General features: G+C 37.5%; 1 protein-coding gene across 1 annotated transcript in view; it reads right to left on the reverse strand.

Moving 5' to 3' along the window:
- Rpt5 (26S proteasome regulatory subunit Rpt5) overlaps nucleotides 1-26,348 on the reverse strand; it is a 169,769-nt gene that overhangs the window by 38,742 nt on the left and 104,679 nt on the right. Inside the window, exons 7-9 of the mRNA XM_090384616.1 lie at nucleotides 16,188-16,278; nucleotides 4,884-4,956; nucleotides 1,326-1,535 (exon numbers count right to left, since the gene is read on the reverse strand). Coding sequence (XP_090240742.1) covers nucleotides 1,326-1,535; nucleotides 4,884-4,956; nucleotides 16,188-16,278 — 374 coding nt within the window. The remainder of the gene's footprint in view (nucleotides 1-1,325; nucleotides 1,536-4,883; nucleotides 4,957-16,187; nucleotides 16,279-26,348) is intronic.

Genomic DNA, 26,348 nt, shown 5'->3' on the forward strand with positions numbered 1-26,348 from the left:
TCTAATTATTTTTACTTTGTTTTTGTAAGTTCCTGTTATTTGATAACTGATTGTTATATTGAATGCATCTTTCTTTGTAGTCTGTAATACATAAGTAAATGTTCTGTAATAAAAGGATATAGAATATGAACTATATAAATAGTTCATATTCCTCTTTCCTATCCTATCTGGGATAGGACAGGAAAGAAGAATATGAACGCGTCGCATATTTTGTATAATTCTCTGGGGCTACCTCCAGAGGATTATACAAAAGTATATTGGAGAAAATCAGAGAAGAGGCGAGCCTTTCACTCCAATAGCCACTGCATACATACCCTACTACCCGGGCTTAACTGAGCATATAACTAGGGTACTAAGAAACTATTAGATGCGTTGTGTGCAGATTCCAGGCTGGAAGCTGCACATAATCGTGTCACAAGTAAAAGACCCCATTCAAAAAGAGAATGCTAGTGGAGTTGTTTATAGTATTAAATGCCCGGATTGTGGGAAATGTTATGCAGGGGAAACAAAGCGCCGTCTCAAAGAACATCTGGGGGAGCACACAAGGACAATAAGAAATGCAGATTATGGCAAGTCCGCCGTGGCTGAACATTTTTGGGAGAAGCAACACCAGATCTCCCCGGACGAAGCTATCATCACTGATCAGGCACATAGGTTCTGGGACCGCAAGTGGCTCGAGAGTTTGCGGATTCATCCCCTCTTTGAGGCTATGATCCTCAGAAGGGATGAACGATTTCGTATGACGTGCTCCCGAGCCGTTTCTGGTCCCAGTACATAGGAGAACACGTGGCGATTAACACGTGATTTAGACCGTAAACCTGCTGGTACTTAAGATGCACTGCGGTACAAGGAAGCTACTGCTGAGGAAGAAGGCAGGAGCCTTCGAAAGCTACGGTCGGTTTTATCGCTTTTAACCCGGTATTTTAATGTATTTTATTCGATGTATATATATATATTTTATGTATTTTATCCTTTTTAGTTGTCAAGTTATTTTAAATATATATAGTAGTAAACAAAGTTTTCAAAATTCTAGTTTCCGTGTTTTATTTTATTATTGGTTGGTGAGAAACATTCACGATATAAACATATTATCATAATACTTACACAACATATTAAATTTATGCCAAAAACAGGATCTGCACGACGATGAATTGCATTTTTTAAAAACCCTACTGTAATTGGCAACCCTCAAACACATAGTAGAATATAAATATGCTGGTCACTTACTAGAGTTTCTGGTTATCTGAGTGTGCCAGATAAAGTTTTTACCCTACTGTGATATGTCTCATTTTAAATCATCTAATTATAACATAAGCAAAACTCACCAATAGCATCTAATTCATCAATGAAGATTATTGCTGGAGCTTTCTCCTTAGCTAAAGCAAATGCATCTCGAACAAGTTTAGCACCATCACCAATAAACATTTGTACCAATTGTGGGCCAGCTAGTTTTAAAAAGGTTGATTTAGTTTGTGCAGCACATGCCCTTGCCATGAGAGTTTTCCCTGTACCAGGTGGTCCATATAAGAGAACACCTATAAAAAAAAAAAAAAGGCATTTTTATTTCCAACACCAATCAATGATAATATAAATATGCTTCTCCACACAGTAAAAATATGGTAAATGTTACTTTCATAGAAATTAACACTACATATAAAAGACGAAATTCAAATCTACTTTTTGCAGTGTGGTGGTGGGGGGAAATAGTAGTGGCTAATAGAACTCAGGTCATGAAGCATTGGCGTATCATGCCTGTGAATTATTATGTTCTATGAGGCTGAACGAACTACTAAATTTCATGCCAATTACTAATACATTCAACTGTGTAATACCAAATTGTATAATTGAACTGTATATATTCTAATTCCAACTATCAGTTGGTCAGTTCACTGGGCATAATAATGAAAATTTACTCAATAAAAATTTAGGGCTGAGCCTCAGACTACAGAAAACTTATTAGACATACAAGTTATTATACTGCATCAAGTCTGCACACAGTAAGTCAACCAAAGTTGATTACATAGCATCGTTTTATTTACATCTCATGTTGTGAATGCCTTCACAGCAAGTTGCCTGTTTGTTATACTTCTAATAAGTAACTCTTCCTCAATTGAAAAGACTATTGTTACTTACTTTCAGTGGATACCACCACCGAGACAGCCATTTAAGAGTGCTATTTGGCCCTTATACAACCCAGTTGTGAAATTAATTCCGCAATATGAGAGATGCCAAATGGTGTGCAGTAGTTTAAACTCAATAAAAATTTATAGCTAAAAAGCTGTTTGTTATTTGGTTTTTAGGAGCATTAGCAACTAAGGCCATATTCCTCCGGGATATGCTGTGGTCATTCCCTGACCTTTCCGCATCCTCCGTATTTGGTGGTGACGGACTCGAACCCCGGTCTAATCAAGAAGCGTGTGCTATGCACTGCTGCTCCTTCCCACCTGGCTATGGAGGCGCTAGCTAAAAAGCCTCAGACAACAGAAAACTTACTAGACATATACAAGTTAGTGTACTGCATCAGGTCTGTACATAGTAAGTCAACAGAAGTTGATTACACGGCATTGTTTTATTTACATCGCATATTGTGGAGTTGTCAGTTGTTATACCATCAGATATCTACCCACTCACCAATAAAGGGTCAAATAGTCCTGAAACAGTCGTCTGGGTGTTGGCATCCAGTGAGAATAAGTAAAAATAGTCTTCTCTATTGAATAAGCATTATTTATTCAAAGTATAATGAACAGGCAACGTTTTGTGAAGGAATTCACAATATGAGAGGTAAATAAAACAATGCCATGTAATCAACTTCGGCTGACTTACTACGTACAGACTTGATGAAATGCACTAACTTCTATGTTTAATGAAATTCTTCCTAATTTGCTTTTAAAACTGGATTAGAATTACTCTTATTTGAACTTCTCAAAGCAATGGCTAACATCAGAAATAATTTTAATTCACAAAAAAAAGGAAAAAAGTCAGATATAAATAATTACAGGCCAATAAGTCTGATACCACATAATTACAAAATATTCATTAGAATCATCCAAAGAATCTCAAATCAACTTGACTACTAGAACTAACCATATGATCAAGCAGGGTCAGGAAAAACTCAACCATCGATGATCTGCATGATTAATCAGGTTATCAAAAGTACCAAGAATATATATATATATAACCTACACTTTACATAGCTTTCATAGACTTCCAAAAGGGATTTGATTCTTATGATTGCTTTGCAAAACAAGGAATAGAATACAAGTACACCAGACTACTCCAAAATATCTGCAGAAACAGCAATGCCACCATCAAGTTAGAGTGAACAGGACCTAAATTTAAAATAGAAAAGATGGGGGGATAAAACAGGGTGACCCAATAGCACCAAAGCTCTTCAGAGATGGTATTCAGAAAACTAGACTGGAGTGATGCCGGCATAAACATCTTAGGCAGGCAACTAACCAACCTCTGTTTTGCAGATGACACAGCCCTCTTCTCTCAGAGCAGTTCACAGCTGGAATGAATGATCAAAGATCTAAACACCAAAAGCAAAGAAATTGGCTTAAACATTAACTAAGAAAAAACAAAAATAATGATCAACCATGTAGCCTCACCCATCAACATCAGATTCAAAACACTAAACTACAAAGAGCAGTTCAAATATCTATGCCAAATAATATCCTTCACCAACAGAATGGACAAGGAAATAGAATCCAGAATCAACAACTCTTGGAGACATTATTGGAGTATGAAAGAATGGATGAAAGGAGATTTGCCTATGAGCTTAAAAATAAAGTTATACAACATATTATCCACTCTAACATATGTAGCCAAAACATGCTTTTTGACAGCAAAGCAAGCAAATAAACTTAGAACATGCCAATGAGCAATGGGAAAGAAGTATGCTGGGTATAACCAAAAAAGACAGAAAATCTACATCAGAAAAAAAAACTAAAATCAATGATTCCATCAAAACATCCAAGTCCTTAAAATGGAAGTGGGCAGGACATCTCGCCAGGAAACAAGAGGACTCGTGGGATAAGCTCTGTTTGGTTACCAAGAGAAGGAAAAAGAAATAGAGAAAGACACCTAGTTAGGTGGAGAGATGAGTCAACATCCCTTATGGGCCCATAAGGGATGTTAATAGTTTTGAATACTGATCAGGGATATCAAATTTATTTCTAAAATGTAACCCATTCTTTTCCAAAATTTGTCACAAAATATGGAACAATGGGATAGAGATGGACCAAATCTATATTTTTTGGATGAAGAGTGTTAAACTTATCAATCCGATAGGGTATACATTTGAATAAAGAGTGGACTGTAATCCTGGGATAATGTGTGGGCACTGGCATGCACATTATGAGAGCAAACGCACAAAAAAAAATATGCATGGCCCACTGGCAGTTGTTGTGTTTGTTTATCTATAGGAATAAAATTGTTACAATGAAGTTAACAAGGCTCTCAACATATACTCCTTCCTGCGTGTCTGGGCAGAATTGCAGACACTTCCAAATTCAATCCTAACTCATGACTTTTCCCCAACGTTGCCCTGTACTTGTTAAGTAAGTCCTCAGATCTCTTACTCTTAATATCATTAGTGCCAATGTGTACAATAATATCACCTCTTATGCCCTTAAAAGATGATCCAGGCCTTTACCATATGATATCCAAGGATGGTGATCATAATTGCAACCACTGTGCTAGCCTGAGGGCATTAACTCAGTGCTGTTTGTAAAGCCCTAGAAAAAAGTTCTATCACCGAATGGACTTACTCTGACTTTACCATATAGAATATATGCTGAACTGTGACACATGGGAAACGGTTATATTAAAGAAAACAAAAAATAAATTAAGAAACATGCTCTTAAATTACCAAATCTTACCTTTAGGAGGTTGTATTCCTAGATTTTCAAACTTTTCCTTGTGTGTCATGGGAAGGACAACAGCTTCTATAAGCTAAATGCAGAATACCAGGTTAAGTAATATCTACATACAATGAATGAGAATTACAAACATACTCAGGTTTTGGCAAAAAGTCTGGACACAATTTAAATTTTAATATTTGTGTACTAAATTAAAAATCATATTCTTTTAACTTAATACACTCTGCTACACACAACACAACACTAGACAAAGCCATTTGAAGCACCTGTTGGGTAACAGCTATTTCTTCCTGGATTTTAATTTTAAAAACCTGAATTGTCAGATGTGACTGATGAACTCTGCTTTTCAACATTCCCTACATTCAGGTGCTACAAATGTGAATGAGCTTTATTGGGCATTATTAGCTTATTTAGAATGTTTGGGTGGGACATTTTTCAGCTTTAAAAATTGCCTAAATAACTGTATACAATTCAGTTTGCCATATTTTTACATTTTTTGTACAACACAGATCTTGTATGGATGGAACCTATTCATATAATATTCTTCTAAAACTTCTGTTAGAAATGTCAAGTTGTATGGATTACAAATTATGGCATCAGTAACTTATGTTGCCTGGAGGTCAGCAATAAATCAAGTAAAACAATATATCCTATGGCTACATAGAAACACTATTTAATAATGAACCAATGTTTCATAAGAACAGATACACTGGGATAGCAAGAGAGTAGAGAAGGATCCTTGCAGTGCAAGGTTACTTATTCTGGCAACAGAATAAGCCTCACTTCAAGGATAGCAAAAGAAAGAAATTTTGTTAAATTACAATCAAACTACAGAAATTAAAATGTTTATTCACAATAGATTAAAATTCTAAGCAATTAAGATTACAACAGTATGGTATATACTTGGGAACTAAATAAATAAAACATGCACCATAAAATAAATAAAATTATGAATGTAGATTTTGAAATCTAGATGCTATTTGTCCAACAACTTTTTTTTTTTTTTTTGGGGGGGGGGGGGGGGAGACAATATTTCTTGGCCATCTAATGATAGGAAATGTGGAAATTTAACTATGCCAGTGAAGACAGCTTAACAGAGAACAGTCTATGTTCTCTGTCTGGTCAGTTTTAATGGAAACTCAAGTAGAAGACAGATGAAAATACACAGAGCACAGATGCATTACCAGCTATGGTTTATTTAAACTTTAAACCTTGTGTAGGAATTGTGATGTAAAAGATGAGATTCATAATATTATATACTATAACATAATACTTATCCTCCAAGAATTTGCAAAAGGCTAATTTCTTGCACTGCTACCTCCTCCCTCAGAGATAGTGGGCCTACTGTGCATTTTCTCTTTCACCTTTGCTTCCAAAATAAATCTTCAAACAGGCCTATGGGGCTGGGAAATTCCATACTGCAATAATTAAAGACAAACACCAGCCAAGGAATTAAAAATTTACTATAAAAATAAAATATACAGAAATAAAACATAATGAAAACACCATCGGAAGACTAAAATATTGCAATAAATTACAATAAAATAAACTACGGTAAAAATATAGTTAAAAATACCAAAACCTGATAAAACCTGAAACTTTTCGGAGACTGCTGTCTCTGAAAGCTTCAGGTTTTATCGCTTTTAATCCAGTTTATTTTAGATAATTTTATTGCTTTGGTATTTTTAACTATATTTTTACCGTAGTTTATTTTATCGTAATTTATTGCAATATTTTAGTCTTCCGATAGTGTTTTCATTATATTTTATTTTTATAGTAAATTTTTAATTCCTTGGTTGGTGTTTGTCTTTAATTATTGCAGTTTCCAAGTTAGTCAAAAAGATTTAAATGATTGAGGAAAAAAAAAAAAAAGCCAACCAGCATAAAAATGTTTTATGTGATTAAAAGATAAAACTGACCGAGGCTTGTTTAGCTAAACTGACAAAATATTAATGCTAGTATCAATCATGAGTCGATAGTGTCCTAATATGTAACTCTCTTGTATGAGCCGAGCCTTCTTCTATGAATTTTCTGCACAGAGAACAAAAAATTGTTACAAGTTTGTATATTTGCTCCCATTAATCTTCTGTCTTTATTAATTTAGCTTCATTTATGTTCATGAAAGCATTCCCATTAATTATAGTGAATGCCTTTGCTATTGTTGCAACTGTCACATGTGAGGATGAAGAAAATAACCACAATGTTGTTTATCTGACCTTGAGAAAAGCATTTAACTTGGTTCTGCATGAGAGAGTGTGAGGTCTATAAGCTGGAATGTATTGGGATCATAGATTGCCACACAACAGGAGACAAAAGGTGCAGTTAATAGTTACCCTTCGGCGTGTGTTAGGATTGTAAGTGGGGTATCTCAGGGATCAGCATTTGAACTGCTCCTTTTTCTGATTTTCTTAAATGCAGGAACACAGAGCATGATGTCAAAAATTGTAAAATGTGTGTTTGCATGTTGACAGATTGGTGAACGTCTGATTTTATTGTCAAGATCAATGTTAACAAGTTGATAATTTGTTAGGACATCAAAGATGTCAGAGTTGCTAGGGCAACCTAACTCCTCATGGTGGAGACGGAGATGCCACGAGGCCAAATGACCATTCAATCTCAGTCAATTGCCATTAGAATGATGACTTGTGGTGAACACCATACTAACATTGTTGATTAACAATAATAATACTAACCTTGGTTTAGGTGAAGTAGGAAGTCATGATCAATGTATTAGTTGTAGTGCAGGAACACAGGAGGCAATTAAGATATAGGTTCAATCAAATGGCAAATGTTGTAGCATTAGTAGAGGCATATGATGCAAGAAAGCAAGCTTACGCAGCATCGGCAAAAAAAAAAAACAAAAAAAAAAAAACAACCCACCTCCAATTTCATCCCTCTATTCATTCCAAATGCCTGTCCAGCTCAGCCCTAAATTTATTTAGGTTATCAAGTTCCACAACAAAAGATGGAAGTCTGTTCCACCAATCAACCACCTGCTGGCTAAAGGCAAATTTCCATGCAAATTTCCACACATCTATTCTACAACTGTCTTTCCTCAATTTGAATCTATGCTCCCTCGGGTTCTTGAGCAAGAGGAAGAATCCCATCAGCATTCAGCTTGCTCAACCCATTCAAGGCATTATACACCTCAATCAGATCACCTCGCAGGTGCCTACTCTCTAGGTGCTGCAATTTACAGAACTTAAACCTTTATTGGTAAGAGCACCCCATTGTTCCCCCCTCACCAATCTTGTTGCCCTTCTTTGTACTCGTTCTAGCAACTCTACATCCTTCCTACAATGAGGACTCCAGACCTGTACACTACTCTAGGTGTGGCCTGACCTTGTACAACAGGATAATCACCTCCCTGTCCCTGCTAGCAAAATTCTTCAGTTCTTCAGTTGCCACTTCTCAGCCCATTTGCCCAACTTTTAACAAACCCATTCCTTGTCTATTACTGCAGTCTTGTGAAGTCTTGTCTAGATGATCCTGCAGTGCTTCTTTAACCAGCGATCCCATTATTTTCTCAGGAACACAAGTTAAACTAACAGGTCTATAGTTACTTGTGTTATCTTTTGAACCCCCTTTGTGAACTAGTGATACATTTGCACACCTTGGACTCAGGGAAGGTCCATGGGGACCTTTCCTGAGTCCAAGGAAGCTCTCATAATTATTGCTAGGGGGTTTGCGTACTTCCCTTGCTGCCTCCTTTAATATAACTGGATAGAACCCATCCACCTCAGGTGCCTTCATTATGTTCAACTTCAACAATTTCTCCTTCACTTTGCTCTTAGTTATTACAAAATCACTTAACTCGATGTTAGAGTTTGATATACTTCTGGCATTCCCCTCATTAAATAACTCCTCATGTGTGAATGTAGATGCAAAATACTCATTCATGATCATCAGTAGTCAACCCATCTATGTTAAGTGGTTGAATCTGATTCATCCCTTTCCTTCTAGAGTTTCTAAGTAAAGAACTCTTTGCTGGTTTTCTTTGCATCCTTTCCCAAAAGATTTCTCGTAATCTGCCTTCGCTTGCCTAACCTCCTTTATGACTTGATTACAGACAAGCTTATAACTGCCATAGGCTTCGGCTTCTGTCACCTGATAATTTATATGTATCCCATACATTTTTCTTCTCTGCCACAAACCTCATTAATTCATTTGACATCCATTTAAGCTTGAACAGTATTTCTTAGTTATAATAAAAAGCCTAGTAGCCTCCAAGATTAAGTCCCCAAAGGTTTCCCGTTTAGAATTCAACGTTGGTAACATCATCAGTTGATCCCACTGTACAGAATTTAAAAATTGTCTGAGATCCCTGTAGTGACCGTTACAAAAGCAAAGCCCTTCCCTTTAGCCTTGATGGTAGTTACATCTTTAAGTAATTCCCATATCAGTACATTGTGATCCGTGTCACCCAGTGGTTCCTTTATCTGCAAATTCTTAATGCATGAATAATCACTGCTGATAATCAGATCAAGAGTATTACTCCCTCCGGTCCCTTCTCGAACATGCTGCTTTAGAAAACAGTCATCCAATGTTGTTGTTTGGTTTTTAGGAGCATTAGCAACTAAGGCCATATTGCTCTGGGAATATGCGGTGGTCATTCTTTGACCTTTCCGTATCCTCCATATTTGGTGGTGACGGGCTCGAACCCCGGTCTAATCAAGAAGTGTGTGCTACGCACTGCTGCTCCTTCCCACCTGGCTACGGAGGTGCCCCAGTCATCCAATAAATCCACAAAATATCTGGAAAGTTAAAATCCCCCATTATAAGACATTGATTTACTGGCCCACATTATTTCTCTGCACAACTGCTCATCAGGCCTATAACACACACCTATTCTCATTTTCCCTTTCCCAGTGCTTATTTCACACCAAACAGACTCAACACTGCATTGTCCACCAACATCAATTGGATGCACTTCCTTAGATTTTTTTTGTTTCTTAACTAACAGCATAATCCCTCCTCTCTTCCTGTACACATTGTATTCCCCAAATTCCAATTCTGCACTGATTATGTCTGTGTGACACCATGTCTCTGATATCCCAACAATATCTGCCTTTGATGTCTTGACTAGCACTTCAAGCTCATCAAATTTATTAACTATACTCCTAGTATTGGTGTACACACGCTCTTTGAGTAGACCGGGGTTCAAACCCCTGACTGCTGAATACGGTCGATCTGCCAAACCGCACTGGATCAGCGTGGTAGATTATGGTCCACTTCCCTCAGCATGAATTGTTGAGGAGGCTTCCATCCTGCAGTGGGTTGATAATGGCTGCACTTTACATTTTTTTTTTTTATTGGTGTACATGCAAGTATACATGTACCTGTTTCTACTCTTAGTTACCCTAACGCAGCCCATGTATTTATTTGTTCCACTATGACTCCCAGCAGTCCTGGAAATCTCCATTGTCTTGTTTTCCAGGCTGCTGCTCATTCTAATAGATGCAGTGCAAGAATCACTTTTGCCTCTGCCTGCGGCCACTATTAACCTTTTAGTCTGTGTATCCCCACAAGCTAGCAGTTTTCCGACCCACCTAACACTGCCTCGATAGCATCAGCAAATATTCTTGCACCCTTTCTATTTAAGTGCACCCCCATCCCTATAGAAGCAGTCTCTCCTGTCAACAAGCACAGACCAGGCTGAAAAAAATTCTACCCTTCGAGCTTTGCCTGTGCATCAGGCAACACAGTTTGCCTCTGTGTTGCCTGATGCACAGGAGTGAGCTCTGCCATTGAGCTGGGCAGCTGAGAGCTTGATGGGCCCCTCATATTAATTTCTTCAAGGGCGTTTACCCTACACCCCAAGCTCTCAAAGACGTCCACCAGAACGATGAGTTGGTGCCTAATTTCTTGACACTCTAAACACCTAGCGGACACAAAGGCATCCTCCTTGGCTAGATCATGTCCTGTTTTAGAAAGGTCAGTAAACATTTCATATTTCAAATGGATGTCAAAAAGATTTTGATGGATCTTGATGCTAAGAAAACTCCAGGTCCTGATGGTATTTCTCCACTTGTTCTCAAAATCTGTGCTCCTGAACTTATCCTGTTCTGTGTTCCCTTTTTTCAATTTCTTATTCAAAAGATGTTTTTCCTTCTGATTGGAAATTTGCTCATATCCAGCGAGTTCCTAAAACTATTTAGAAAGCTACCATCTGATCAACGGTCGCCAGTATGGATTCTGTCAGTGTCGATCCACTGGTGATATTCTGGCTTATGTTACCCATCTATGGACAAATTCAATGGAAGAGATTGGTGAAACTCAAACAGTTGCTATTGACATTTTAAAGGCTTTCGATTATGTTTCCATCTTATGGTTTGCCAACTATTTTCTCTCTGACCACCCACTGCAGGTGATGATAGATGGCTCTCTGTCTTCAAACTTCCAACTAATGCTGGTGTTCCCCAGGGTTCAGTTCTTTTTCCCACTCTTTTCCTCTTGTATATTAATGACCTTCTTCCATTGATCGGAAATCCTATCCACAGTTTTGTTGATGATAGCACATCGCCTTCTACCTTCCAGTTTGAGAAGCCTTGTCCTGCTCAAACAGCTTCAACTTCTCGAATATCCACTACCAATTCCTTAAATGCCAATCTCCAGGTAATTCTCCAGCGGGGCAAAGATAACTTAGTTGATTTCAATCCTTCTAAAATTCAGTCCTGCCTCATATATCTCACAAAAGGAAATACCATATTCAAGTATGGAGGCTGTAAAAAACAGACATTGAGACTGAAAGGGTCCAAAGATGGGTAACTCACCTGATTAGATCGTAAAAGGCGTCCTTATCAGGAAAGACTTCAGATATGTGAGTTGCACAGCTTGGAAACTAAACACCTTAGAGGAGATATGATTGGGGTATTTAAGGCTCTGAGAGGCAAAAGTAAAATGAATGAGGACAAAATTTTCAAGGTTATAAATGATTCTAGAACTAGGGGCCATAAATTCAAGTTGGTGGGGGGGGGGTGATGTTTAGACTGGATTGCAGGAAGTTTTATTTTAGCAAGCGAGTTACTGGGTCATAGAGACTGACAGTTTGGGGAAATTCAAAGGTCAGCTGGATAGTTACCTATGGGACAAGCTTAGGTTGTCAATTTCCTTTTCTTTTATTAATTTATTTATTTTATTTAATTTTATTATTATTTTTTTTAATCCTTTTTCTTTCTTTTTGGCTGGTGCAGCATAAGCCTTGGGCTTCCTTGCACCATGCGGCTGTTACTAATACTAAAACAAGATTCTTCTGCTCCTAAGCCTATCTTCGATGACACTGATTTCCAGGCAAGATCATATATCTCTATTGGGGATTACCCTGACTTCTAATCTCTCTTGGCATAATCACATTACAAATATTGCTTCCTATGTATTGAGAAAACTTAGTTTTCTCCTTTGCTCCTGGTTACTTTTCTTCCAAACAGCTGTTCACTTTGCACAAATCGCAAATCTGTCCTACCATGGAATATTATTCCCACACCTGGGGTAGTACCTCCAAAACCTCCTCATGCTTATAGATTCCATTCAAAAGAGGGAAGTTAGTTTAATTAATGACTCATCTCTAAGAGTCTCTCCACTCTCTGTCTCATAGACATTCTGTTTCTGTTGCATACCTTTTCTGTACATACTTATATGAGCACTGTTCTTCTGAATTTGCTTCTATAATTCCCACTCTCTTTTTAAAAAGGAGCCCAAACACGTGCTGCAACCAATCAACATCCTTTAACTGTCCAAATTCGAACTCACAGAATCAACTTTTCTTCTTCGCCATTTATTCATTCAACTTATGTTTTCTGGAACAACCTTCCGTCGTACGTATTTCCTGTAAATTACAAGCCATAGAAGTTCAAGTCTAATGTCAACATGTACAGTTGAAACCTGTTATAACGTGCTGCTTGGGATCCAAAGAATCACATTGTGTTATAAGTGGGATCATGTTAGAAAATTCTAGCCATTTTTCAGCATTCACGCTTCAATTTTGCTCATCTCTCTCTCTTTTTTTTTTTTTTTGTGCAATAATTGCACTGCTACGTCTAAGAAAAATCATGCAAGGAAAAATAATGGAAATAATATGCAATTGCATTGTTTCAATCTTTTATCGATGCATTGTACAATAAAATATTTAAAAAACCAATGTTGTTAAACATACATAAACACGTTTTGTCACAAAAACAAATCAATACTCACAAAACTGCTTTTCTAGATGGTTGTATTGACTGTTGCATTCATGTTTTGAAATTAATAAATGGTCGAAAATTTGAGAGAAAAAAGGAAAACATAATGCATTCTGTGTTCTTTCAACTACTCAGCAGACATTAGCGAACAAACTTTTGCACATTTTAGTCATTACTTTCAAGTCTTTATTTTTTTAAAAAAACGATCACGGGTTGACTGTTTCATTGCAGCTGTTTGTTTTTTTTTTTTAAATTATTTCAATAAGGTGTTTTAACTGTAAAATTGAAAGGGAATCTACCTTTTCTGTTTCAAGAAATTACAATCCAGTTTGCAAACCAGCAAGTGCCTCCACGATCTTAGGTAGTTGCTCTGGCTCCTCGTCCATCCATCGTCTTTGGTTCCATCTGGATCATGACTTTTGCCAGTAACTTTTTTGATTATTTCTGAGTCAGTCAGTCATGTGCTCATATGTAGGACAGTTATTGTCCCCATCTATCCAACATTCTATTGTGGCCCCTCTTTCTCTATAGATGAACTGTGCCAGTACTCACTTGGCATTGACCATGTCATCTGCTGTCAGGCCTTCATTAGTGTATCTTTCCAAGAATTGGTCAGTAGCAATGATATCTTCCTCTATAAAGCCCTCAAAGTCATTTTCTTAATCACTGTGACTGGCTACTTGGGAGATATTCAGGTTCAGCCTTTTATTCAATACATTTCTCTAACATTTTGGAACACACCTTTTCATCACAGTTTCCCCACCAATTGTAAAAAACTTCCTTTAAGTTCAGCTTCTTTAAAAATGCGTAGCAGAATCCTCAATAGTGATTATTCGCTGTATCGGAGTCTTGTTGATATAAGTTCATTTTAAATGTTGATATAATCCCTTAATCCAGAGGCTGTATCTTTGATGTGGTGTTTTTCAGTAAGTAGCTCACTTGGATTTTACCATCTCTGCTAATTGGAAAGAGGACAGGTAGAACAGTTATCCAACAGCAAGAGAGCTTTGGCATCCAGCCCTTGTTGCTGTAGGTGTTTACATATATCAGGTACAAATTGCTTATGAAACCAGTTTTCAAAAATACTGGAAGTCATCCATGCATTTAAAATTCATAGGCATATGGCATAGAGGCCATGTTCACATGATGGAAGCACCGTAGTGATTTAAACTTTCCTAAACAAAGTGACTTCAGTTTGTGATTTCCTGTTTGGTTTACATAGAAAAGTATGGTTACTCTCTCTTTCATTTGCTTGAAGCCTTGTGTTCTTTGAGTGCCATCCTTACAAGCCAGAGTGGAATTGGGTAAATTTTATAACCAAGTCCAGTGTCATCACAGTTATATACCTGTTCTGCAGTACAGCCACCATCTTAAATTATTTTCTGAAGCTGGGTAGGGTAAAAGCATGCAGATTCATCATTGGCTGAACGTATCTCACCTGATATATAGCCGTTTTGGTTATTCCATGGTGTTATGTATTAGCCATCCACTATTGCAGTGAATGATGTGGACTCAATTCCATGAAGATTGATATGGAATTTTTTAGCTTGGGTTGGCAGATAGGGTCCAGATGGAGGTGTGCCTTCAGATCATTCTTGAACAAACCACTTGAACAAACAAACAGAAATTTTTTCTTCTATAGTAAACCTCTTCCGTTTTTTTGAAGTTTCAGACATTTCTTTAAATTTATGCTGTATTTTAAAAATACAACTTACAATTTGAGAAACAATAAAAATTGACGGTAGGTGAATGAACTTGTGCAAGGGGTGTTTTTCCGCACAAAAACTCTACTTATTTCCCTCTTATTTGCATATCTCTGTCTAACTAATTTGTACAGACCCAATCACTATGTTATTTCTTAAACTTATTCTTTTCATACATTACTATCAAGAACTTTGTTTTCCCTGACCATGGAACCCTTTCATCTTCTACCATTAGATCCCCTATTGATTATGCTACTTTTGAACTACACTGAGCCACCTTTACCAAAAATAACTAAATGCCGCATCTTAAGTGGTGGTTTGATTACCTTCCTGGGCATCCTTTAAATCCACGGTCTTTCTATTTTGCTTTGTCTATTATTCCTACAGGTCCACTCCCACCAAACTGAAATATTCCTGAAATGTTTTCTTTGTTCGTGAAATTGTTTTATTTTTATTTTCACATATTATTCTTGTCCAGAGAATTCGGCATTTGTGATACTGTCTTACAAAGTTTTTTAAAAAATATACTGTATGTTCAAACACTCTGAAAGTAAAGTTACAAGTTGTTTATTATTGTTCTTATGAAAATCAAAGGATAATACTTATTGCGGATTAGTGTTAAACTGAAAGTATCGCCATGTGTTCACAAGGAATCCAAAATGTTGATCTTCAGTGACTAAAAACATGTTTCAACTGACGAAAAATGGGAGCCATGCTTACATTGCGTTCTAACTAATCTTGTTTTAATGTGTTTCAGCTCTATCTTCTCAACTTCTAACCCATGCATGGAATTAAGTACTATAAATTCTAATACCTCTCGTGTTTGGAGTTTCATAAAAAAAAAAAAAAAAACAATAACAATAATAATAATAAAATAGAATACTGGTATTCAATTGAGTTTAAATTTGCTTGCTGGTAAGGAAACATCTCAATATCAAAAAATGAACTATACCAACACTTTATTCACCACAATAAATATGTTAATAGATGGCATCACATTACAAACCCTAAGCCAGGTTCTTGTTTACTTGCACAATGCATAAGAACAAGGAGTAAAAATTTGCTTTTCTCAAATTGTTGACTGACATTAAGCCATTAGAGGAATCTGATAGTGTGCTTACTGTCCTAACCCCCCCCCCACACACAATTTAAGCTTACTGGAATATGTTCTGAATTTGTATGGATACTTCAAACCTGTTTAAAGTTCCTATAAACTTTGAATTAAAAGGCTTTACTGTAGCATGGAAGTGATGTAAAAGAGCAAATGCTGCATTCTTATGTAACTGTAGTCTCTTATCATGAAGCACTATGTTAACATATTTAAAGTATCTTAAACCGGTAATAATAATAATAAAAAAAAAAAACAGAATTCATATTAGAGTATAATTACAAATAAAAGCTGTGAAAAACCATAAACCACTTACCTCTTGGATCTGTTTGTCCAGCCCACCAATGTCACTGTATTGTTCATTAGGCCTTTCATCTACTTCCATGGCCTTCACTCGAGAATCATACCTGCAAAATGTTTAAATACACATTAGCTATAATCTTACATTTCCTTCAAAATTTTCATCAATATCTAGTTAATGATTAGAGATATATTCACGCTCATCTTTACTGATAAACTATCTGTAATATGCCACATACTATAGCATATTGTGCATATCATATTCTTCTAAGAAACTCCAATCTAGTTTATAAAATTAACATTTAGGAGAGAAACGTTTGAATCACAATAAACACAAAATTTATTTCAGATGTTGAAAATCCAAAACTTTGCTGTCCATAAAATAAATATTGACTAAATATTGCAGAAAGCAATATTCAGTCAATATAACTATCAATGTAGATATACCTCTCCATATACTTTTAACTGAGAAACAGTGGCAGGGTTTAAGAGGTCCACCGAGAAATACATATACATTGCACATTGATTGCTGGTTCAAGACTGGTGGTTCTTCCCCTGTCTACTTTCCAAAATATACACAAAATTTCACTTGGGTAGTTCTAGAAAATGGCCATTCTTAACATAAGTCAGATATCTGATGGATGAGGTATTCCATAATGTGTTTCTATTTTTGCCTTCAGCTTTGTGCTGGTACTTTCTGTTACACCATTATGTAATTTCTCACCAGAGGTGGCCACTACTGCTACAGAAATCAGGTACTCTTTACTTTGTTTAATTTTATATGAAATGGCTTAATTATTATTATTATTTATTTATTTAACTGGCAAAACATAGTAATGAATATGTATGTGTTAGTTTAAATTTTTTCACATTGATGGTTTTGTGGACTTGAAAATATAAGCGACTAATAGTTTCATGTTTACAGTTTTTTTTTTATTTATTTCAGAATTAATAAGTTTCATTATGTTGAAAATCATAAGTGCAAAAAAAAAAAAACAAAAAAACAAAAAAAAAAAAAACAACACATTTTTAAAGAGTACATTATTATATCATGAAACTAATGCAACAGTTACACTTATTTATTTTTTATTTTTTTTAATGAAAGCCCCAAACATGAGAGGTATTAGAACCAATAGTAATTACTATCATGCGTGGGCTGGAGGTTGAGAAGAAGAAAGAAGATATTTATTGACATTAGACTTGAACTTCTGTATATTGTAATTTTCTAGAAATACGTATGTTGTTCCAGAAAACGGAAGTTGAATGAATAAATGACAAAGAAGAAAAGTTGGTTTTGTGAGTTTGAAATTGGACAGTAGAAGGATGCTGATTGGTTGGGGCATGTGTTCGGACTCCTTTTAAAGAAAGAGCGGGAATTACAGAAGCCAATTCAGAAGTACAGTGACCATGGAAATATCTATAGAAAAGGCATGCAGCAGAAGCAGAATGTGTATGAGACAGAGTGGAGAGACTCTATTAGAGATGAGTCATTAATTAACTACTCTCTTTTGAATGGAATCTAGAAGCCTGAGAAAGGTGGGAAAATTATTCCATGGCAGGGTGGATTTGCGATTTGTATAGAGCGAACAGCTGTTTGGAAGAAAAGTAATGCCGAGAGCTAAAGAGAAAACCCAGTGTTTTAGATGAAGAGTAAGCAATATTCGTGATGTGCTTATGCCAGGAGAGATTAGAAGTAAGGTAATCCCCAATAGAGATATGTGATCTTGTCTAGAAATCAGTGTCATCAAATATAAGCATAGGAACAGAAGAATCCTTTGTGTGAGATACAAGACAGAACAGTTTTAGGATTGAGATCAACTAAGTTACCTTAGCCTCACTGCAGAATTCCATGGTGATCAGCATTTAAGGAAAATTAGTGGTGGATATTTCCAAAGTTGAAGCTGTTTGTGCAGCTTCAACTTCTGAAATATCCACTTCCAGTTTGAGAAACCTTGTTCTCAAACAGGAAGGTGGAATGCAATGTGCTATCATCAAAAGAATTATCGATAGGATTTCCAGTCAATAGAAGAAGGTCATTACTATACAATAGGAAAAGAGTGGAAGAAAGAACTGAACCCTGGGAAACAACTACATTAGTGGAGAAGTTAGAAGACAGAGAGCCATCTACCATCACTCGCAGTGAGCGGTCATAGAAAACTGGATATTCAATTACAAAAATCAGTTGGCAAATCATAAGATGGAAGCTTATTTAGAAGACCTTTATGCTAGACATGATCAAAAGCCTTTAAAATGTCAAGAGAAATTGCTTGAATTTCACCAAACTTTTCCATAGATGAGTAACATAAACCAATATATCACCAGTGGATCAACACTGATGGAATCCATACTGTCAATCTTCGATCAGATGGATGATTTCTAGACAGTTTAAGAGTTGGGGTTTATAGATTTTTCTCCTGCAATGGGACAATAACTGGATAGATATAAGCAAATTTCCAGCAGAAGGAAAAACATTTGGAATAAGAAAGTGAAAAAAGGCGACACAGAACAGGAGAAATACTACCAGGACCTGAAGCTTTCTTAGCATCAAGATTCATTAAAATCCTTCTGACATTCTTTTGATGGAAGACCACAGGAGGCAATGAATGGAGTGTACTGGGAATGGTGGGGAGGTGGTTTATCAAGATCATCAATACACAAGTTAGAAGAAAATTACGATGCTTCATCCATGGCTGAAGTGGTAATTGAACTATCTGGTTTTGAAAGAGGGGGAGGGCTAGATATGGGCAAAGGCTGTGGCCAATAGCTTTGCCAAGAGACCAGAATGCTCGACTACCATTTAGACAAGAAGTAAGCTTTCTACTATTAGCCTGTTCGAAATCTAGTTTGTACTAATTAATGGGCGACATCAGAAGATTTGAAACAGTAATCTGATCAAGGAAAAGAAATCTTTCAGATCATCCTATTTTGCATTTTTGTAATGCCAAACATAAAGTTGGGAATGGCCATGAGAGGAAAGGCTCTATTGCAGAAGAGACCCTCACTAAGTTGTGATCTGAGGTTCCCAGAGGACCATTCACCTTGACTGTGTACTCAGAAGGGGGTTTTTTTTTTTTTTTTTTTTTTTTTTGGTAGTTGTTGGTGCATCGGCTTCTGTGGCCATAATGCACCTCCCAAGGTTTTTTTGCAGTACTCTGATCCAAGCCCGAGGTAAGATTCGAACCCGCGACCTTTGGGTTGCCAAGCAGGCACTTTACCCACCCGGCTAGCCTGGTCGGCCAGAAGGGTTGTGAGAAAAAGATCGTGTTGGCTGTGTGGTTAAAGATTGTCTGGTATTCTGGTAGGTAAATGAAAAATCTGTGCAAGGTCAGTAGCAATTGCAAATGTCTCAGCAGCTCAACCAGCAGGGTCTGTGTGACTAGAAAATGGAGGCCAGCTGGAGTTGTGTACATTAAAATCAGCTAGGAAAATTATCTCACTGTTAGAAAAGTTGGACTGAAGAAAGTCAAGTTTCAAAGAGAGGCAACAGAAGAATTTGACAGAATGTGGTAGAGAGATTTTAAGCCCGATAAGATTGAAAAGAGGAGATACCAAATTACTATTTCTCTGATAGGAAATATCAGAATGGACTTATGCACAAGTACCACGTTTATACCGCCTTTGAAGCAAGAGTAAGCGTACAAAGACAAGAGGACATCAAAGGTGGATATTGTTGGGATATCAGAGACATGGTGTCATACAGATATTAGGAATGCAGAATTGGAATTTGGGGAGTACAATGTGTACATAAAGGATAGACAGGATAGGAAGGGAGGAGGGGTTATGCTGTTAATTAAGAAAAACAAAATCAAAAGAAGTGTATCCAGTTGATATAGATGGACAGTGCACTGTTTAATCAGTTTGGTGTGACATAAGCTGCAAAAGAAAAATAAGAGTAGGAGTGTGTTATAGGCCTAATGATTAGAATGAACAATTGTACAGAGAAATAGAGTGGGCTATAAATCAGAATGTCTTATAACGGGTGATTTTAACTTCCCAGATATTGACTGGAACTAGTGGATTGGTCATTCATACACTAGTAAGACTTTTGTGGATTTATTGGATGAATGTGTTCTGCAGTAGCAGAGACGTGATCTGCTGATAACCAGATCAATACTCTTGATCTGGTTATCAGCAGTGATCATTCGTGTATTAAGAATTTGCAGATAAAGGAACCACTAGGTGGCAGTGATCACAGTTTGTTTGTTTGTTTGTTATTTGGTTTTTAGGAGCATTAGCAACTAAGGCCATATTGCTCCGGGATATGTGGTGGTCATTCCCTTGACCTTTCCACATCCTCCGTATTTGGTGGTGACGGGCTCGAACCCCGGTCTAATCAAGAAGCGTGTGCTACGCACTGCTGCTCCTTCCCACCTGGCTACGGAGGCGCCGTGATCACAGTGTACTGATGTGGGATTTACTTAAAGATATGATTACCATCAAGGGTAAAGAAAAGGGTTTTTGCTTCAGTAAAGGTGATTACAGTGGTTTCAGACAGACTTTAAATTCTGTACAATGGGATCAACTGATGATGTTACCAACATGAAAGTCTAAGTGGGAAGCATTCAAGGAATTAAGCGGTGGAAGCAACTAAAAGTTTCATACCTATTAAGAAATACTGTTCAAGGTTTAGGCCTAAATGGTTGTCAAATAAACTAACGAGAAACGTGGCAGAGAAGAAAAATGCATGGGATTAATATAAATTATCAGGCAGCACAGAAGCATATGGAAGATATAAGCTAGTCTGAAATCAAGTCACAAAGCAGGTTAGGCAAGCGAAGACAGATTATGAGAAATCTTTGGCAAAGAATGCTAAGAAAAACAGCAAGGATTTCGTTACTTATATAAACTCTAAAAGGAAGGGGATGAATCTGATTGGTTCATTTGATATCGATGGTTCGACTGTTGATGATCCTGCTCAGATAGCAAACAAACTGAATGAGTAATTTTTCATCTAGATTCACACGTGAGGAGCTATTAAGGAAGGAAAATGCCAGAAGGTTATCAAATTGTGGCAGGGTGATTAATGATTTTGTAATAACAGAGAGCAAAGTGGAGGAGAAATTGTTGAAGTTAAACATAAGAAAAGCACCTGGGGTGGATGGGATCTATCCAGTTATGTTAGAGGAGGCGGCAAAGGAAGTAAGCAAACCCTTAGCCATAATTATGAAAGCATCCTTGGACTCAGGGGAGGTCCCCATGGACTGGAGATGTCAAATATACCTGCAATTCACAAAGGGTTTGGTTTTTTTGGTTTTACTGGCGCATCAGCTACTAAGGCTATAATGCGCCAAGACCAGAATTCACAAAGGGAGATTGAAGGGCGATGCAAGTAATTACAGACCAGTTAGTTTAACTTCTGTTACAGGTAAAATAATGGAGTCATTGGTTAAAGTTTAACATTAGTAGAGGCATATGATGCAAGAAAGCAAGCTTATGCAGCATCAGCCAAAAAAAAAAAAAAAAAACCCACTTCCATTTCACCCCTCCGTTCGTTCGAAATACCTGTCCAGCTGAGCCTTAAATTTGTTTAGGTCATCAACTCCCACAACAAGGGTTGGAAGTCTGCTCCACCAACCAACTACCTAGTGTCTAAAGATAAATTTCCACACATCTGTCCTACATCTGCCTTTCCTCAATCTGAATTTATGCCCTCTCAGGTGATCATTCTGAGCAAGAGGAAGAATAATCCCATCGGCATTGAGCATGCTCAAACAATTCAAGGATTTATACACCTCTATCAGCTCAACACCTCGTCGGTGCCTAGTCTCCAGACACTGTAATTTGCAAAACGTATGCCTTTCTTCGTAAGAGCAACCCTTTGTTCCATTCACTAATCTTGTTGCCCTTCTCTGTACTCGTTCCAGCAGCTCTACATCTTTATTGAAATGAGGCCTCCAGACCTGTATACAGTACTCAAAGTGTGGCCTGACCATTGCCTTATACAAGGGAATAATCACTTCCTTATCCTTGCTAGAAAAATTCCTGTATATCATTGACAAGACACCATGAGTTACTCTTGCAGCCTGTCTGCACCATCAGAGAACTTCATATCTGCCTGCACAATTACCCCCAGGTCCTTTTCATTCTCTACCTTTTTTTTTTTTTTTTTTTTTTTTTTTTTTTGATTTGGTAGTTGTTGGCGCATCGGCTTCTGTGGCCATATTGCACCTCCCAAGGTTTTTGCAGTACTTTGATCCAAGCCCGAGGCGGGAATCGAACCCGCGACCTTTGGGTTGCCGGGCAGGTACTTTACCCACTCGGCTAGCCCGGTCGGCTTCATTCTCTACCACTGTCAGTGTAGTACTACAGAGTTGATACGTAGCTCTGGGGTTGCTGTTTCCCATATGTAGCACTTTACATTTATCAATGTTAAACTTCATTTGCCACCTCTCAGGATATCTGTTCAACCTTTCCAGATCCTGTTGCAGTAGCATAGCATCAGTAATGTCCTTAACAACCCTGCCAACCTTTGTATCATCTGCAAACTTGGTATACCAAGTTTGCAGATTGATATACCATCAATCTGCAAACTGCATAAGCTTGATATACCATCATCAATATCATTTATAAATACAGAAAACAATAATGGATCCAACACGGAACCCTGAGGGACTCCACTAATAACATTAGTCAATGATGAGCAGTGTCCATTGATCACCACTCTCTGTCTTCTCCCACTCAACCATTCCTTTATCCATAGCAGCAATTGGCCTCCAATGCCACACTGCACCAACTTGTGCAGCAGTCTTCCATGTGCAACAGTATCAAAAGCCTTTCTAAGATCCAAATATATAATATCAAAGTTATTCCCTGCATCCAGTTCTTTTGCTGCATCATAGTATCCAATCAAATTGGTCAGGCAAGACCTTTCCTTAACAAAACCATGCTGTGTCCGAGCTATAACTGAAGTCTTGTCTAGATGATCCTGCAGTGCTTCTTTAATTCACAAAGGAGGATCAATGGCTGACACAAGTAATTATAGACCTGTGAGTTTAACTTCTGTCAGCCTTTGTCCTTCTTTGTGAATTGGGGTCACATTTGCACATCTCCAGTCTATGGGTACCTCCTCTGAGTCCAAGGAAGCTCTCATAATTATGGCTAAGGATTTGCTTACTTCTTTTGCTGCCTCCTTCAATAAAACTAGATAGATCCCATCCACCCCAGGTGCCTTTCTTGTGTTTATCTAGCTTACTGCCAGAGTTCAGTACACCTCTGGCATTCCCTCGCTGAATAACTCCTCATGTGTGAATGTCGACACAAAATATTCATTTAGTTTGTTAGCTACCTGAGCAGGAACATCAACAGTTGAACCATCGATATCAAGTGGACCAATCTGATTCATCCCCTTCCTTCTAGAGTTTACATAAGTAAAGAACTCTTTGCATCCTTTGGAAAAGATTTCTCATAATCTGCCTTCACCTGCCTAACCTCCTTTGTAACTTGGTTACAGATCAGCTTATATCTATCAAAGGCTTCTGTGTCACATGTTAAATTATATGTATGGCATGCATTTTTCTTATCTGCAATACGTCTCATTAGTTCATCTGACATCCATTTAGGCCTAAACCTTGAACAATATTTCTTAGTTGGTTGTAAGCTTAGTAGCTTCCAAGATTAATTCTTTGAATGCTTCCCATTTTGAATTTGCTGTTGGTAACATCACCAGTTGGTCCCACCGTATAGAATTTAAGTACTGTCTCAGACCACCGTAGTCACCTTTACGAAAGCAAAAACCCTTATCTTTACCCCTGATGGCAGGCAGTTACCTCTTTGAGTAAATCCCACTTCAGCACACTGTGATCACTGCCACCTAGTGGTTCCTTTATCTGCAGATTCTTAATGCATGAAGAATCACTACTGATAATCAGATCAAGAGTATTATTCCCTCTAGTTGCCTCCCGAACATGCTGATGTAGAAAACAATCATCCAATAAATCTATAAAAGCTTTGCTAGTGTGTTAGTGACCAACCCACAAATTCCAGTCATTCTCTGGGAAATTAAAATCCCCCATTATAAGACACTCTGATTTACTCACCCACTCTATTTCTCTGCACAACTGCTCATCATACTCATCAGATTTATTAGGCCTATAACACACCAAACAGACTCAACATTGCATTGTCCACCAACATCAACTGGATGCACTTCCTTGGATTTTATGTGTTTCTTAACTAATAGCATAACCCCTCCTACCTTCCTATCCTGTCTATCTTTTCTGTACACATTGTACTCCCCAAATTCCAGTTCTGCATTCCTTATATCTGTGTGACAGCACGTCTCTGATATCCCAACAATATCTGCCTTTGATGTTTTGAGCAATACCTCAAATTCATCAAATTTATTTATCGAAGTCCTACCATTGGTGTACATGCAAGTATACATGCACCTATATGTATTCTTAGCTTCCCTAACACAACCCATGTTTATTTGTACCGCAATGACTCCCAGCAGTCTCTGAAATATCTGAAATATCCTGCATCTTGTTTTCTAGGCTGCTGCTCATTCCAATAGAAGCAGTGCAAGAATCACTTTCACCTCTGCAGCACATTATAGCCTTAGTTGCTAATGCACCAATAAAACTCAATCCCCCACCTCTGCCAGTGGCTACTGTTAATCTATTAGTCCTTGTATCCCCCCAAGATAGCAATTTTCCCACCCACTTAACACTGCCTCGATAGCATCAGCAAATATTCTTGCACCCTTTCTATTTAAGTGTATCCCATCCCTGTAGAAGCAGTCACTCCTGTTAACAAGTTCAGACCAGGCTGAAAAAAATTCTACCCCTTGAGCCTTGCACAATCTTTCAAGAGCCGAATTGATCGACAAGATTCTCATCATATACTCCCTCCTATCGTGTCTGGGCAGAATTGCAGACACTTTCAAATTCAACCCTAATTCACGGCTTTTTTTCAACAGCGACCTGTACTTGTTAAGTAATTCTGACGGTCTCCTACTCTTAATATCGTTAGTGCCAACGTGTACAACTATATCACCTTTTGTGCCCTTAAAAGATGATATCCGCTCTACAACATCATCAACCTTTGTCACTGGCAGACATACCCTGGTCCTGTTCCACCTATCCTTTTTACAAAACATGTTCCCCATTTTCCTGACAATAGAATCACCAACAACTACTAGTTTCTGTGAGACCAGCGCATTCTGCCTTGGGGGTTGTCACTGTGTTGTGTGATGACCAAGTGCAAGTTCTGGCGTTGATGTCGGCAGCTGAGAGAGCTTGATGAGCCCCTCAATTTAGATCCTTCGAGGGCATCCACCCTGTCCTTCAAGCTCTCATATAGGCCCAAAACAACGCTGAGTTGTCGCCTGATTTCATTACACTCCTTGCATTGCGTACACACACAAAGATGTGACATCCCCCATGGCAATATCATGTCCCGTACCCGACTGCTCCACAAACATCATGCAAGCAGTGCATTTTAAATGGCTGTGATTTAGAGGGCAACTGCCCCCCTCACTTCTTCTCTGAGCCACAGCACTCCCATTAGCTTGAGCCTTTTGCTTTGCTGCTCTGGTCTGAGTCATGATTTCAATAAAATTTCAATTTCAGTATAAAATTATAACTCTAAACTTGTATCCCAACACAGTTATAACGCTATATATATTTTTCAGTATCGAGTATTATCTACGAGTTCCGTTTATATAACTTCCGTATCAAGTTATGTATTAATTAATTATGTTATGTTTGTAATCTAAGTCGTTATATGTATTTAGCTAAAAGTACAATTTAATTGACAACGAAGTTTAACAAAATTAATAGATTTTACTGATTAATTGTCAATATTATATTATATATTGAACTATACTAAGCTTACGCTATCTAGTTCGGGATATAATGTTGTGTCGTATAATGGCAGCAAGTTACGAACGGTAAATCTACGGACACTTAAGTATCAATTAACTTCCAAATCTTGCTTTCTCAATTCAGAATAAACTGAGGATCCTGACTAGGTCTATAACCTACTCATAGAAAATAATTTGATGTAATAATTGGTCAATAAAGCGGCTAAATATGGCTAAAAAACGTCTCGTTCAGTGGAGCTGCAACTTGTAACACATGGATTGATACCCTTACTGATACTTTTATGCAATTACGAGGCCAAGTAAAGAATAAATACACCAGATTAATCAGAAAATCACAAAATAATGCTATACTAA

This window comes from Mastigoproctus giganteus, chromosome 1 (genome assembly GCF_048544385.1).
Source record: "Mastigoproctus giganteus isolate SK-2022 chromosome 1, ASM4854438v1, whole genome shotgun sequence".
Classification (NCBI taxonomy): Eukaryota; Metazoa; Arthropoda; class Arachnida; order Uropygi; family Thelyphonidae; genus Mastigoproctus; species Mastigoproctus giganteus.